Below are 17,430 nucleotides of genomic sequence, written 5' to 3' on the forward strand. Positions count from 1 at the left end.
ATTTCACAAAGTTTAAGAAAGAATCGCCATTTAGATGGCAAACACAAGCAATGCGATACCTTGGTATACAACTAAATAAAAACCTCGGCCATCTATATAAACTCAATTACCATCCATTAATGAAAAAATTACAAGATGACTTAGAGCATTGGAAAGACTTACCACCAGCACTGATAGGAAGGATAAACTATTAAAATGAACATTTTCCCAAGGATACAATACCTATTTCAGTCATTACCAATACACCTAACAGAGAAATTCTTCAAGGAGTTAAAGAAAATAATAAGGAAATTCTTATGGAAAGGGGGGAAAACTGAGGATAGCACTAGATAAATTAACAGAATGGTACAAATAAGGAGGCTTACAACTACCAAACTTTAAGAATTATTATAGAGCCGTACAATTAAGATACCTATCAGATTTTTATCAAACAAGGGAAAAACCAGATTGGACCAGATTGGAACTAGATAAAATAGGGGAGAAGATACCTAAGCATATACCATATAAATGGGATGAAAAATTGGTGCAATGTAGGAATTCACCGGTATTGCATCATCTGCTCAACATTTGGAAGAAGATTCATGTCGAAAGGAATAAAACAAATTACCAACTCCCAAAACTAATATTGATGCAAAATCAGCTAATCCCTTTTACAATAGATAACCTTTCCTTTCGAGAATGGGAGAGAAAAGGGATCAAAAGAATAGAAAATTGTTTTTCGGGAAATAAATTATTATCCTTTGAACAAATGAAGGATAAATATAACTCACGATACAATGTTTGCATACTACCAACTGAAAACCTACTTGAAGGACAAATTGGGAAACAGTCTGAGGTTACCAGAAGGAAGCAATTTTGAATATGTGATTACAGACACAATGATAATTTAAAAATTTGTAACAAACATGTACATCAAACTGCAAGAAAAGGAGAACGAGGAAACAAACGGTAAACCTAAACAAAAATGGGAACAAGATCTAAACATAAAGATAAAGAATGAAACATGGGAAAAGCTATGCTCCAGAACTATGAGAAATACAATAAACACGAGGTTATGCATGATACAATATTACTGGATACACAGGCTATACATCACACCTCAAAAGTTAAATAAATGGGACCCAACAGTATCTGACAGATGTTTTTGCTGTAAAAAGGAAATGGGAACAACAATTCATGCAATCTGGACAGGTGAGAAAGTGGAAAAACTTTGGGAAGATCTAAACCAGATATTAAATAAGATCACAAAAAGCAATATATCAAAAAACCCAGAGATCTTCCTTTTAAGTAATATAAGAAACAAAGAATTTGGACTCGATTTGGATGGAGCACAAAAAAGATTTGTTATGATAGCCCTAGCTGTAGCAAAAAAATGTATTATGTCAACCTGGAAATTAGAAGACAACTTGAGAATACAACAATGGTATATAGAAATGAATAAATGTATTCCATTAGAAAAAATAACATATAATTTAAGAAATAGCATTACAATATTTGAACAAATATGGGAGCCATACATGAAACACAATAGAGAAATCCTACCATGGACTTCCACCACCTAAAATGACAGAAGGAGAAGACAACGAAAAGAACTGACTCAGTAAAATATCTTGTTTATTTTTATTAAGTGACAACATTGTTTGACGGGTTTAATGTATCTTATAGATTGAACTTCAAATAAACGGGGAAGGGAGGGAAGGGAGGGGGGAAAAGGGGGGAAGAAAACAACACTGTATATATTTAAGAAGAAAAATGTCTGTATGTATCTTGGTCAATATGGTTTATAGTGTGAAAAAAAAATACATAACTTTGTAGAATGCAATCATACTTGGATTATATTAAAACCTGTCAATACAGTTTTATTAGCCATGAGAGATAGGCTATGACAAAATTATCTGAAACTATTTCAAGTTTACATTTATACAAGCAATCAGTGTGCACATACTTTTGTCACAGGAAAACAAAAGGGATCCCCCAAAGATTTTTTGTGCACACTGACGACTAAAATTTAGAGGGAACACTGGTGGGGAGAGGTACAGTCAAGGTAACTGGGGAGTTAGTGGGCTGAGAGACCTCCCAAGATGGAGAAGATCAAGGGGAGAGCGTAGCCAGAGATGGACCAAGTAAATTTGAGGGTGAAAAATGGCAGCAAAGTGGAGAAAGTTGACAAGCTCATCTATTCCCCCCCACCAAAAATAAACTTTATTCATGATAAATTATTTACCTGTTCAAAGTTTTTCCACCTCCATACATTTCCGTCAATGTATATTGCTACATTTGTTTTCCATTTACACCATTGGGACCACTGTTGCTACTGTTCCTGTAACCCTGTGCTCTTCCTCTTCCCCCCCCTCCTCTCCGCCCCGCTCCCCACACCTTTTTCATTCAGGCAAAAGCACAGAAATGCTGGAAGATCTCAGTAGGTCTTGCACCATTGTAGGAGGTAAAGATATACACCGAAACCTCGTTAGAACGCGATTCGTTAATCTGTGGAATCACTTATAGCGCAGGTGTCTGTGGACCCCAAACTTTGCAAATTTTGAAAGATAGATGGATGGAAAAAGGGATGATTAAAATTCAGAATACCAATATTAAAAGAATGTGCTTGCTTTCTTTCATTGAAATTGTTAGTTATAGAGAGTGGACCCTTCAAAAACTGGTAATATTTGGGTTTTATTATCCGTGGGCACTCTGACATGTATGCATCTGTTCCGCAACTCGGCTGTAACGCGGTATGAAATCTTGGACCCCCAACTACCGTGTTCTAACGAGGTTTTACTGTATAACGATGTTTTGGGCCTGAGAAACATGTAACATTTCAGCACAGAAACAGGACCTTCGTCCCTTCTAGTCTATGCCAAAACATTTTTTTTGTCTCGTCTCACTGACCTGCACCCAGTCCATAGCCCTCCATTCCCCTCCCATCCATGTATCTGTCCAAATTCTTAAATGTTAAAATTGAGCCCGCATTCACCACCTCAGCTGGAAGCTCATTCCACAAACCCACCACTCTCTGTGTGGTTCCCCCTAAACTTTTCCCCTTTCAACCTTAACCCATGTCCTTTAGTTTGTATCTCACTTATCCTCAGTGGAAAAAGCCGACGTACATTTACTCTGTCTATACCCCTCATAATTTTAAATACCTCTATCAAATCTCCCCTCATTCTTCTGCGGTCCAGGGAATGAAGTCGTAACCTGTTTAACCTTTCCCTATAACTCAGTTCATGAAGAATGGGCAACATCCAAATAAATCTTCTCTGTGCTCTTTCTAACTTAAAGATATTAATATCTTTCTTTCTTCAAGGTGTGAGTGAAAAGCAGGCAGGCGGCCGAATTAAAAGGCAGGGGAGCAGGAAAGAAGTGGTGTGGGGGGGTGGGGGAGTACAGACATAGCGAGACCTGCTGCGTTCTGCCAGCATTTCAGTGTCTTTACGACAATCACAGCATCTGCAAACTTTCATGTTTCACTTTATTATTCAGGCTTTTGCCTATTTATTTTACTCTCTTGTACCTCAAGGACCAAAATGTTTGTCACCCTTTACTTCCTATGGATGCTGTGTGACCTGCTGAGTTTCTCCAGCATGTTTTTCGTGCTGCACCCAATGCAGCCCCTCCCCCACACCTCCACGGTCACAGAAATATGGCTGCCTCTAACAAAGAAATATCCCTTTCTCCTTCACTGTGTACCACGCACATCCTGAAACATTTTGCTTGTCTTACCTTGCTTGTCACGCACACTTTTAATCTCTGAAATGGAAGAAAAATCCAGCTGTTAAATACCTGTAAAGCTGCAAACCCAAGGAATTTAAGAAACTGGCAGCCTCGTGCAACCAGCAAAAAAAACCAAGGAAAATAAATTTTAAAAATAAATAAAAATAAAATTATTGGTAAATAAAAATACATATGTTTCAAATTGTAAAAGTAAGTGTTCTGTGAAATAACATGTAAACCTTTGGTGAAGATGGGAGAAAACCAGCAGAGGGCCTTGGTCATGTTTTGTTTGTAGCAGCTGTTTGAATGATGCGTGAAACAGCAATGGTGTCGCCTAGGATGAAGAGCTGATTGATACTGTTCGCTGTTGGGGTGACTCTCTTAAAGTATCTCCTCATCCCTGGTTAGTAAGAGTCACCCCGATCAGAGGCTTATCTGTAAACTTGGGGGAGGGGGGTTAATTGTCTATAATGTTATTGTTTGACTTTTGAGCAGCTCCATGGAGGGGGCAAATGCAGTGACAGTTAATTGTTTTCAAAGAATAAAGTAATATTTTATGCATGCAAGTGATGTTTGTTCAAAGTACAGTTTAGCATGTTAATATTTTGTTTTATAAGCTGTTTATTCTTAATGCAGGTGTATTAGTAAGGCATTATATGGGTAAGCGCAACACTGTTACAGCACCAGTAACCCGGGTTCAAATCTGGTGCTGTCTATAAGGAGCTTGTACTTTCTCCCTGTCTGGTTTCCTCCCACTGTTAGGGGATTGCAGGTTAACTGGGTGTGATTGGGAGGCGCGGACTTTTGGGCCGAAAGGGCCTATAACCCGGCTGTGTGTCTTAAATTTTTTTCAAGATTTAATGTCGCAAGACTGGCCAAGTTCTTCCACGATCTCTGTTTTTACTGTTTACAGGAACTTCCAATTTGTTCATTCCAATGGACACAAGGCAAAAAAACAATTGCAGTGGCATTGTGGGAATGTGCTGCCACAGAGTGTCCTCAGTAAATGTGCAGAATGAGCAAGGTGTCCTGGGAGTGGGGGGAGGGGGTGTAATCACCCACCATTCACCACAATCCTAGTGTGGGAACACCGCATCATTCCAAAAGTATTCCATTACTCACTTGCTTCTGCACTCCATTTTTGTTCATCTGCAAGAGACAAAAATTTCGAGTTCTAGTTTACTTGACATCTTATTGTACTAGTACAATCCAATGAAACAGCATTCTCCAGTCCACAGTGCAAACACACAGACATAATACACCTACAAAAACTATATGCCCATAACCTGCATACAGATTCTCTTAACTTAGGACTGAAGAATCAGTTGTACCTTGAAATGGACTCAAGTCTAAATTCTGCCCGTGCATGTAGAGCACTAATGTTTTAAAGCAAACTTTTTAATCAAATCTTTTTTTCATCGTAGATTTGACGATAACAACGTAAAGCTTCCTGAATTTGTTGATCAACCGTAGTGAATCTTTCCACATTCTGGTCCTTGCTTACCTTGTTAGTCTGTGTCCCGGGGTCCATAGCCTGGGCACGGCCATCTTGATTCCTGTGTGCATGCATGAGTTTTAGGGTGGTCCGTATTGGGCATTTGGTTGGTGGATCCCTGAGAGTTTAGTGACTAATGATATTAATTCGCGCCCTTAACTCTCACGCATGCGCCAACCGAATTCCAATATGATTTTTTTTTTAAATTTCTGATAAATGAGAATATCCAAAACAAATCAGAAATCCTCATTTATCCAAATTTTTTTTCAAAACTGAACTGACCTCACGGGTTGGAAAAAAAATTCACTTGATGTGAAATTAGAACGGCAATTGTCCTCATTTCAAGTAACTCTCTCCTCTCTCTTTCCATTTCTTCTTTACCTTCTCCTATTGACTTTTCCCTCCAACTCTCCCTCTCAAACAGCGAGCCACTGCCACTGGTCGGAAGAATCCCTTGCTCTGGCGGCCTCCCGGCAGGAGCGGGGCCTCGGTGGGGAGGTGTCAGTGATTGGCGGCAGCCAGCATTTTTTTTTTGTGAGAATTAAACATTATTTTAACACTTAAAAACCTTTCCCTTGTTGTTTGTTGCTGTTTAAACACTTATAGGTGTTGTGCTGAGGTTACTGGATGTTTTTTAAAAAAATGACCAGTTCTTTGAAAAAAATCATTTATCCGACATAGGCCAGGGCCCAACCATTTCGGATAATCGGAGTTGCACTATACTTGTGTAGAGCTTTAGAATGTCAGAAATTACACGCCCAGGTTTTTCAGGAACAATGTTCCGCAAATGGTAAAGTATTAACAACCAGGCCATTGGCCATACCTTGACGAAGTGCTCAGGCCTGAAAGTTAGTTATATCAGATACAAACATAGAAAACCTACAGCACAATACAGGCCCTTCGGCCCACAATGTTATGCCAAATACGTCCCTATCCTAGAAATTACTAGGCCTATCCATAGCTCTCATTTCTTCTAAACTCCGTACTTATATAAAAGTCTCTTAAAAGACTCTAACATATCTGCCCTCCATTACTGTTGCCAGCAGCCCATTCCATGCACCCACCATTCTCTGCGCAAAAAATATACCCCTGACATATCTTCTGTACCTATTCCCCAGCACCTTAAATCAGTGTCCTCTGGTGGCGACCATTTCAGCCCTGTGAAAAAGCCTCAAACTATCCACACGATCAATACCTCTCATAATCTTAAGCATCTCTATTAGGTCACCTCTCATCCTCCGAGTTCACTCAACCTGTATTCATAAGGCATCCTCCCCAATCCAGGCAACATCCTTGTAAATCTCCACTGCACCCTTTCTATGGCTTCCACATCCTTCCAGTAGTGAGGCGACCAGAACTGAGCACAGGACTCCAAGTGGGGTCTGTCCAGGGTCCTATAGAGTTGCAGCATTACCTCTTGGCTCCTAAATTCAATTCCACGATTAATGAAGGCCAATACACCACATGCCTTCTTAACCACAGAGTCAACCTGCGCAGCTGCTTTGAGCGTCCTATGGATTCGGACCCGCAGACCCCTCTGATCTTCAAAATTGCCAAGATCAGATACTACAGTAATGTAATATTACATGAAATTGCCTTTAGGTCTGCCATAAGACAAAGATTCACAAAGAGTCGAGACTCCCTTCATAGTCAGAGTATCCGTGGATCCACCTCTGCGGCCTCTGCGACTGGGCAGACTCCTGTTCCATCCATCGGCAACGTGTGCTCCAGGTCTGAACCTCCGACATAATCAGGGGGCCTTCAGGAACCCTTCTTGCCCTCAGTACCCTCTCGAAACCCAGTTTCAACACCTGGTTGCTGAGTTTCTCCAGCACTTTTGTGCATTAAACTACAATCACAGCATCTGCAGACTTTCCTGTTTAACTCCCTTGGCTTTAGTAATTTTGTTTGAGGGAAATATCTATAGAAGAGTTATCCTGGGACTTTCACACATCACAGGATATGTACTAATTCCAAAAGAAGGCAGTTCTCACAGTGGGAGACTGACTAAAACTCTCCCCTCTGTACTTTGTGCTCAATTCTCTGGAGTGGAGACTCAAACCTGCTGCCTTTAACTCTGTGACTAGATTACAGGTTGGTCCCACTGCCAAAGGGCATTTCTATCTGTCCCCCAACTGCCTTCTCAGCCCTCCCACCAGCTTCCGGGGAAGTTCCATACTCCTGCTTCCCCTGTGTGAGGCAGGGCCAACCCTCATTTTCAGGTTATTCCCCTTTGCTCTGCCTTCCTCAAATTTCTCCATTAAATCTTTTATTTTTCCACAGGATCACCCAATCATCTATAATTCATTCATGTTTATTATCATCTGACTGTACATAGACAAACAGCTTTTCTCCAGGCAACAGTGCACACACAATACACAGCATATAATAATAACATATACACTAAGAGATCTAATTTAAAATAAATAGATATATTTAGGGTGGCACGGTTTGAGTTCGAACCTGGCGCTGTCCGTAAGGAATCTGTACGTTCTCCATGTGTCCGTGTGGGTTTCCTCCCACCTTTCCATAAGATACAGGAGCAGAAATAGGCTATTCACCCCATCAAGTCTGCCCCGCCATTTCATCCATTTCCCCACTGATCCACACGGCTTGGGCTTCTCCCCATAACCTTTGATGCTAATCAAGAACCTATCAATCTCTGTCTTAAATACACCCAATGACCCGGCCTCCACAACCATCTGTGGCAACAAATTCCACAGATTCTCCACCCTCTGGCTGAAGAAATGCCCTGTTCTAACCGGAGACCCTGCAATCTTGAAGTTGTCCTCATCTCTCCCACCACAGGAAACAATCTTTCTACAACTACTCTGTCCCTGACTTTCAACATTTGAAATGTTTCAGTGAGATTCCTCCCCCCCCTCACCCCCCACAATCTCCTAAGTTCCAACTAATACAGAACAACGGCCGTCAAATGCACCTCGTATGATGACCCTTCATTCCCGGAAAATCATCCTAGTGAACCTCCTCTGAATTCTCTCCAATGTCAGTACACCCCTTCTTAAACTGCTCACAACACTCCAAGAGAGGCCTCACTTTCAAAATGTCCCGGGGTTGTAGGTTAATTGGGGTATTTTGGCAGCGCGGGCTTGTAGAGTGGAAGGGCCTGTAACCGCGCTGCTTCTCTAAAGTTTTTAAAAAATATATTTTGGGATGATTTACTTGGATGTAGGTATTCCCCAGCTTAGCAGCCCTGATTTTGATGCTCCTGGTGGAACATTACAGCACCATACAGGCCCTTCAGCCCACAACTTTGTGCTAACCTGTCAACCTACCCCATAGCAATCTAATCCTTCTAAATCTCTCACCCATAACTCTCTATTTTTCTTTTTTTTTTCCCCCCACAAAACTACACCAATGCAAAACTACAAACACCAAACACAAAACTAAATCTCAACACAATATTCACTTTGTTGGAATTTCGCAACAAACCTTTCTCTCTAGCTCGGTCTCTCTCCCCTTTTCAGAGCCAAAATCAAATCTCACCTCTCCTCTTAACATATCAAATTAACACCTTTTGTTGGTCTGGACTCCTCTCCCAGTCAGTCTTCAGTCTTTATTCTGACGCCTACCAGTTCTTTGCTTATGCCTTGGCGAAGGGCTCAGGCCCTTCAGTCATATATCTTTACCTCCTATAGATGCTGAGAGACCAGCTGAGATCCTCCAGCATTTCTGTGTTTTTACTACAATCACAGAGTCTGCAGACTTTCGTACTTCACTCCCCAAACAACTCTGCTCCTTTGATACATACGAAGTTATTACACATATACAATAAACAACAATTAATTACATTATCAAATTAAAATCCCGCTGTTATTATTTACGATGAACTTGATCCCCTGGAGGTCCTCATCATTCCCAGAACTCGCCCACTGTCCCCTCGGATACCGCGTGCACCCCTTCCAATGACAAACGGACCAGTGTGTAACCCCAAAAGAGGGGCAGGCAGTCAGCTCACCCAGAGTTCTTTGACTGCCCGCCACCTCGACCTGCAAATGGTCAGCTTGGCCAAGCCCAGAAACAACCGACAAGAAAATCCTCTGAGCGAACCCCCCCCCCCATCCGCACCGGGTAACTGTAAATCAGGAGCATGGGCTGAAGTGCAGACAGAATTTAAGGAACCCTCTCTTTTTTTTGCAGCCTGTTCCAACCCAACATCTAACCTGGGAAGGCAGAGGGTACTGAAAACATAGAAAATGCTGGAGGAACTTGGCCGCTCTCACAGCATCCATGGGAGGTAAAGATACATTCCCAACATTTTGGGCCTGAGCCCTTCAAGGTATGAGCAAAAGGCAGGTAGATGTCTCAATAAAGAGTGGGGAGAGTCCAGACCAACAGACAAGGGGTCTTACTAGATAGGATAGAATTCTCACCTCTCCTCTTATCATTTCCAATCAGCACCTTTTGTTGGTCTGGACTCCTCCTCTCCCATTCTTCCCTCTTTCTCTCCCAATCTGAGAGGCCTGCCTGCTTTTTATTTATTCCCTGAGGAAGGACTCAGGCCCGAAACGTCGGTTGTATATTTCTACCTCCTATGGACACCGCGAGACCGGCTGAGTTCCTTCAGCATTTCTGCGCGTTAATATTGGTAGTGCGTGTGTCCACAGACAGACATGCCTGTCTCTTTGAAGGCAGAGGGTACATTCAGACCCAAGAGAAATTCAGGGCTGGGGATCCAACTGGGCCGCGGCAATATTGGGTCTCCCATCGATAACTCTGCGCAAGGCTCCCACCAGTACTGCAAATCCCCAGAGGTTGTCAATGCCATAAAAAATGCAAATCTTCCAAAAAACTGGGGAGCAAACACTAGTTTTCATGCTTCCTCCTATCCCGGCTTCCATTCTACCCATCGTCTTCTACTGAACCTTCAGTACACCAGGTTTAAAATTGCAACCATTTCTCTTCTTCACCGATAATTACTCACCAATTTCATTCCTCAGAATAGTGTTTTCTGTAACAGATAGAGAGGGAAAATAACAATCAGCAACTTACTCTTGGCCAGAACCAACGCCTGCTGCTGTTACACCAAAGCCACATCATTTTAAATTTAAACGAACAGATTAGGAACACCGCTGTATCGGCAGCACTGTTGCTGGTGTGGACCCACAGAGAGTGGAGTAACGATGCTCCCACGGGATCCAACTGCTGTCAGCTCTGTACAGGCTTTAAATGGCCTGTAAATAGACCCAACGGGGATTTAATTTTAAAAAATACTGCAACTGTGGGGCTGCACCCAAGATGGAGGTGCCTATGATTGGCAGCAGTCTCGAGGGGAAGCAGAAGACTGAACTGTCTTTGAAATACTTATGAGATTGTTTGTTAAAGTTTGGAGAATTGTCTGGATATAAAGTAAATTGGGATAAGAGTGAAATATTGCCAGTTGGGGATGGGGATTATTCAGAGTATAAAAGTATTATAAAATTAAAATGGTCCAATAGGATTAAATACCTGGGAGTGGTAGTAAGTGCAGATTATCAGTCCTTATATAAATTAAATTATGTTCCTTTATTAAAAAAGATTAAAATGGATTACATTGATATAAATTGGCCGAGTAAACTGCATTAAAATGAATATTTTTCCTCGAATTCAATATTTGTTTCAGTCCATACCGTGTTCACTTTCAAAGGGTTTTTTTCAAGATTTGAATAGAGCAGTGAGGGATTTTCTGTGGAAAGGGAAATTAGCTCATGTAGCTTTATTTAAACTTACATGGAAATACACCATCGGCGGATTGCAGTTACCTCATTTTCAAAATTATTATGACGCAGCTCAGTTTAAATTTATTAGCAGATTGATGGATATGGACCAACCCCTTAGTTGGGCAAAGGTGGAAATGGCTTGTATAGCTGAAGCTGAGACAACAGTTTATATTTAAGTGCGACTTGAATTTGTTGTGAGGATGTAATATGCCGGTATTAAAACATTTCTTAAAGATATGGGTTAAAAGAAATAGGGTAAACTGTCAGTTCAAACTCTGTTATATCATAATCGGCTTATTCCTTTTTCATTGTTTAAAAATCATTTGAAGAGATGGAATTCTAAGGGTATAAATATAATTCAGGATTGTTTTGAAGAAGGTCAATTCCTATCTTTTAATCAATTGCGGGAGAAATTTGATATTTCAGTAAATTCCTTATTTGTGTATTATCAAGTTAGAGCTTTGATAAAAGAGAATTATGGTACAGAGATGGTACCCATGTTGATGAAATTTGAGTCTTTGATTTCTTCTGTACCTAAGAAAGGTTATATTTCGGATATGTATCCATTGTTACAGGAAGTTATGGATAAGCCAGGCTGGGAGAAATCTAGGCTTAAATGGGAAAGTGATTTAACTTTTATTTTTCCGGAAGATAATTGGGAGGCTATGTGCCATGATAGTATAACTAAAGTGACCAATGTACGATATGGAATGGTAAATTATAACTTTTTACATCAGTTATATTTAACTCCAGAGAAATTGAAAAAGTATGGGTTTAGTAATTCGGACTTTTGTGTTAGATGTGGATTATGTACTGGAACTTTTTTACATGCAGTCTGGTCTTGTGTTAAAGCACAACCATTTTGGGAAGGAATTAGGTTGATTTTGGAAAAATTATTAAATTAAATCACCATTAGATCCATCGATTTTTTTGTTGGGATATATGGTTTCTTTGAAAGGATTAGGGTTAGATATATTTCAAATTGCTTTTGTATGTTTGGTCCTATCTGTAGCATGGAAGTGTATAGCTAGTACCCGGAAAGATAATATGGAGGTTAATATTTCACGTTGGCATAATGAATTGAGAACTTGTATTATTATGGGAAAAATTACATGTAATTTGCATGATAATTATCTGTTTTTTGTTCAAATGTAGTCTCCTTATTTGGAGTATATGAATTTAGAAATACTTTGAAATATTTTTAAAATTCACTGTATTGTTTTTTTTATATTTGGCTCCCCTTAAGGGAGCTGGCTGAAGGGGTGGGAGGGTGGGTGGGTTTTATTTTTCTTATATGTTAAAAATTATTTTTTTCTATTTTTCTTTGCTATTATTGTAACTTGACTGTTATCTTTAAATAAAGTTTTCAACAAAAAAAAACAAATGGGTTGGGGGGGAGGGTGGTCTGCCCATTTTCTGGTGCCTGTTCAGTTGGGGTTTGACTCACCAAGAGAGGGGGGACCATCCCTAACCCCTTGGTATCATTTCTTCAACAAACCTTGCTCCTCTTCCACATCACCTAATCGTTCTCTATGGTTGGGGACAGGAGACACAGCACATCGCGTGAGGAGAGACGTGGGAAACAAAAGCTGAAGAAGGAGAAGGGATGACAGAAGAAGAGCTGCTGTTGGGTCTGACCATTTTGAGAGGGCATAGTGGGATGGGCACCTTGATGGGCAAAATCTTAACACAACAAAGAATACGTAATCCCAGAAAGTCAAGCAAATCTGAAATATGCAGTGTCAAGTTTCACTCACCAATAAAGCTTGCCGAATTCTTCAAGGCTGCAAGAACAAAGAAGAATCTCATCAGAACGGGAATTAGGGGCAGACAGAGAGAGGAAGAGAAGCCGCTTTTCAAACTTGCAAGTGCTCCCAGGAATTAATGGCCAATTGGCCTTAAAAGGGTCTAGTGTGAAACGAAAATCTTCTCAACACTGGTGTGAGGTGAAGTCACCTCAGATTGGGGATTGACAGCCTCGACCCCAAGTACAATCACCGGTGTCTGCAGAGGTTGGCGTTGCCATCAGGCAAGCGTAGAACAGGCAACTGCATTCTGGGGTAGAAATTACCCAAGTTATTGCATTAGTGCAGACATATGAAGGAAGAAAAGATTAAAATTTAGGTCTAAACTTTGCTGTGGGGGGGGGGGGGTGGGGTAGAGAGAGAGAGAGAGAGAGAGAGAGAGAGAGAGAGAGAGAGAGAGAGTGAGTGAGTGAGTGAGAGAGAGAGAGAGAGTGAGTGAGTGAGTGAGTGAGAGAGAGAGAGTGAGAGAGGAAATAAATAACAATAGTGAACCCAATTTTTAAATAGAGTGGGAAAGTTGGTAGCACTATAGCGCACAATTTATAAAGACCATGGGAAAATGCAATGGTGAACCTGACTTCCCAGAATGCTTTGAGGCAGAGAAATCCTTCCACGAGTGCTCCATGCATGCAGCCGTGCATACAGCCCTTTCTCTGCCACAGGGCATTCTGGGAGGGCAGGTCCACCATCGTTTTTTTTTGCCACGGTGTTTAAATATTGTGTGTATAACGTTACCAACTTCCCCACGCTGTTTAAAAATTGTCTGCTATTGCTATTTATCATTAGCACTTTCCCACAGTCCCTTATAAAGGTTTATATTGGTCGACAACAGGAACTGAAGGTTCATACTGTGCTTTCCAAAAAGCTTAATTGTGAGCAGGAAAGGGCTTTGGCAAATACTAGAGCGCCTCGGATGCCCCCCAAAGTTCCTCAACATGGTTATCCAACTGCACGAAAACCAGCAAGGTGGGGTCAGATACAGAAATGAGCTCTCTGAATCCTTCTCCATTAATAATGGCGTGAAGCAAGGCTGCATTCTCGCACCAACCCTCTTTTCAATCTTCTTCAGCATGATGCTGAACCAAGCCATGAAAGACCTCAACAATGAAGACACTATTTACATCCGGTACCGCACGGATGGCAGTCTCTTCAATCTGAGGCGTTTGCAAGCTCACACCAAGACACAAGAGCAACTTGTCCGTGAACTACTCTTTGTAGACGATGCCGATTTAGTTGCCCATTCAGGGCCAGCTCTTCAGCGCTTGACGCCCTGTTTTGCGGAAACTGCCAAAATGTTTGGCCTGGAAATCAGCCTGAAGAAAACGGAGGTCCTCCATCAGCCAGCTCCCCACCATGACTACGACTACCAGCACCCCCCACATCTCCATCGGGCACACAAAACTCAAAACGGCCAACCAGTTTACCTACCTCGGCTGCATCATTTCATCGGATGCAAGGATCGACAATGAGATAGACGAACAGACTCGCCAAGGCAATAGCGCCTTTGGAAGACTACACAAAAGAGTCTGGAAAAACAACCAACTGAAAAACCTCACAAAGATTAGCGTATACAGAGCCGTTGTCATACCCACACTCCTGTTCGGCTCCGAATCATGGGTCCTCTACCGGGATCACCTACAGCTCCTAGAACGCTTCCACCAGCGTTTTCTCCGCTCCATCCTCAACATTCATTGGAGCGACTTCATCTCCAACATCGAAGTACTCGAGATGGCAGAGGCCGACAGCATCGAATCCACGCTGCTGAAGATCAAACTGCGCTGGGAAGGTCACGTCTCCAGAATGGAGGACCATCGCTTTCCCAAGATCGTGTTATATGGCAAGCTCTCCACTGGCCACCGAGACAGAAGTGCACCAAAGAAGAGGTACAAGGACTGCCTAAAGAAATCTCTTGGTGCCTGCCACATTGACCACTGCCAGTGGGCTGATATCGCCTCAAACCGTGCATCTTGGCGCCTCACAGTTCGGCGGGCAACCTCCTTTGAAGAAGACTGCAGAGCCCTCCTCACTGACAAAAGACAAAGGAGGAAAAACCCAACACCCAACCCCAACCAACCAATTTTCCCTTGCAGCCGCTGCAAACGTGTCTGCCTGTCCCACATCAGACTTGTCAGCCACAAACGAGCCTGCAGCTGACGTGGACATTACCCTTCCATAAATCTTCGACGGCGAAGCCAAGCCAAAGAAAAAGAAAAAAAGAAATTGTGTTATAATTAGGGATAGTTAATTTTGTTCAAATATAAGATCATAATACATTGATCAGCATTTAGGGCAGGTCCACTATCACTCAATGCATCATAACGTCACCGGTAGATGGTAGAACAGACCTAACCCCAGGGATGACTCCTTGCAAGTGTGAATGCAAAAACGCCATTCCTATCACAACCAACTGAACGGCCGATTTAGCAGGAGGCAAGTGTAAAAGGGGATGGAGAAAGAGAAAAGAGAAAGGGTGGGGGTGAAGAGAGAAAGAAACAGGAAGAGGGGGGGATGGAGAAGGGGAGGGAAAACAGGCCTACTCCTGACTCACTCTCACACCCCTCCTGTCCAACACTTTCCGCCAGCCCCACTCTCCCAACCCACACATGCCTCTCCCCATCCCCCGCATTCCACACTCACTACCCCTCACACACCACCAGCCCCCTCCTCCCATCCCAAGCTCTCTGACAGCCCCCTCCCCATTCCACACACCATTCCTCACACCACCAGCCCCCTCCTCCCATCCCATTCTCCACCAGCCCCCTCCCTATCCCACACACACTACCCCTCCCCGACCCATATTCACTGTTAGATGCCCCCACTCCTGTCCCACATTCTCTGTCAGCTCCCTTCCCCCTCCTCACCCTCTCACCTCACTGGGGCCCATGTGCTACTCCCTCAGCCTCCTGCATACCCTTAATTTCCTTCACCAATTTATGACGGGACCACAGAACGAAGACGATTGCAGCAATAACCAAGCACAGCAGGATCACGAATGCTGTAAGCCAGCCTGATATTCGAGGGAAGAATTGTTCTGCGGGTATAGGATACAGCATGAAGAACTCTCACACCTCCAGTTCGGGTGCTCTCAGCACCTCTCCCCAACTCCCCTCGCGCCTACCACCCACCTCCACCTCCTCCTCTTCTTCAATTGCCTCTCCACCCACTCATATAGGGCAGCACGCGTTGGCATAGGAGTTAGCACAATGCCTTTGCAGGACTAGTGACTAGGATTTGAAACCGGCACAGTCTGCATGTTCTTCCCATGGCCGTGTGGATTTTCCATGGGTGCTCCAGTTTCTTCCCAATGTTTGAAATGAATCGGGGGTGTAGCTTAATTGGGTGGTACAGACTCATTTGGCAAAATGGCCTGTTACTGTTGCTGTAGGTCTAAATTTTTAAAAAATTCATGCCCCTAACCGAATCCTCAGCCACTCTTTTTGCTCCTCCCTTCCTAACCTACGCTCCCCTTTGTTCTTCCTGCTTCCACCTGACTACCCCAATGTAAAATTCACCCAATGTGCTCATGTGCTGTTAAGAGTCATTTTAAATCCAACAGAGGTCTCATGTATTGTACAATGGCAAAAAAGTCTGTTGCCGCATTTATCTTATGTTGTAGGCAGAGATCTCATTTTTTTTTGTTAAGAATAAACGTTATTTCATGCTTGAAAAGCTTTCCGTTGTTTTTTTTGTTGTTGTTTAACCACTGATACAAGTATTCTGCTTATGCTATTGGGCTACTTTATGCCATTATTTGGTGATCTGAAAAATCCATTTAACCAAAAAAGTTTGGTTCAAAGCTTTTCAGATATGGGAAAATGTACTGTACTATTTCAGTTCTTGCCCCCCTCCCTTTAAATGTGCTGTCTTCCCCCCTCCCCCCGGGGCATTAGGGTAATCGTGGGGGGCGGTTCTGACGTTCAAAGACTTTCTCAGCCGGTGGTGGGGGCGGGGGGTAGGAGGGAGTGGTGCTGATGCCTATCTACCTACCATGAACTTCCTCCATGCGCTGCCACTGTCACATTTCCCTCTCCCTCTGATGTAACAGACAAACAAACGTGCGTATATCAAGTGGAGATTAGTGACATTAGCAATGCTCCTGCTACTGCAGGTGGGTCACAATACCTTATGGTGGAGGGGCAATGCCAGTGAATGTCCCCCTAGCACTAGCCCTGTTGATGCCCATACCCTCTCTTCCCCCCCCCCCCCCCCCATATCCTTCCAGTTTCTCTGCCTCCATGCCAGACCTTTATCCGGGATAAGGTAGGGATTGCAAGCCAAGAGATCTCTCTTTGCTCGTTCAGCCCAGAGTAACCACCATGCACTTTTCCCCTTGAACTGAGTTTTGGAAAGCGTCAAGAACCTGGTATCTGGATGCAAACTTGCAGGCCAGGCTGCCCCAGGCCCTTGGTGCTCATCCGGCAGAAGTAGGCGTTCGCAGAGTTGACGACGACGGTGCTCCGCACCACATACAATCCATGGGAGCCCTCTCGGTACGTGGCGGTCATCTGCTCTGTTACGTTATTGCCAATCTCATTCATCCACTGGATGTCCGGCTTTGGGAACCATCCCTCTGACAAACAAGCCAGGCGGATACCATTTGACACGTAGTCCACCATCTCAATCCAAGGTTGATTCCCTCTGCCTGTAAAAGCAGCAAGATTGTCAATGGAAGGGGACCAGTTGGTATTTGGTTGCTTCC

The 17,430-nt window shown here is 43.0% G+C and overlaps 1 protein-coding gene across 1 annotated transcript in view; it reads right to left on the minus strand.

Moving 5' to 3' along the window:
• LOC138753016 (uncharacterized) overlaps positions 1 to 17,430 on the minus strand; it is a 129,072-nt gene that overhangs the window by 32,776 nt on the left and 78,866 nt on the right. The window contains exons 27-32 of the mRNA XM_069915610.1: positions 17,092 to 17,373; positions 15,643 to 15,762; positions 12,684 to 12,710; positions 10,152 to 10,178; positions 4,834 to 4,860; positions 3,721 to 3,747 (exon numbers count right to left, since the gene is read on the minus strand). Of these exons, the coding sequence (XP_069771711.1) occupies positions 3,721 to 3,747; positions 4,834 to 4,860; positions 10,152 to 10,178; positions 12,684 to 12,710; positions 15,643 to 15,762; positions 17,092 to 17,373 (510 nt within the window). The remainder of the gene's footprint in view (positions 1 to 3,720; positions 3,748 to 4,833; positions 4,861 to 10,151; positions 10,179 to 12,683; positions 12,711 to 15,642; positions 15,763 to 17,091; positions 17,374 to 17,430) is intronic.

Source organism: Narcine bancroftii, chromosome 2, assembly GCF_036971445.1.
Source record: "Narcine bancroftii isolate sNarBan1 chromosome 2, sNarBan1.hap1, whole genome shotgun sequence".
In the NCBI taxonomy this organism is placed as follows: domain Eukaryota; kingdom Metazoa; phylum Chordata; class Chondrichthyes; order Torpediniformes; family Narcinidae; genus Narcine; species Narcine bancroftii.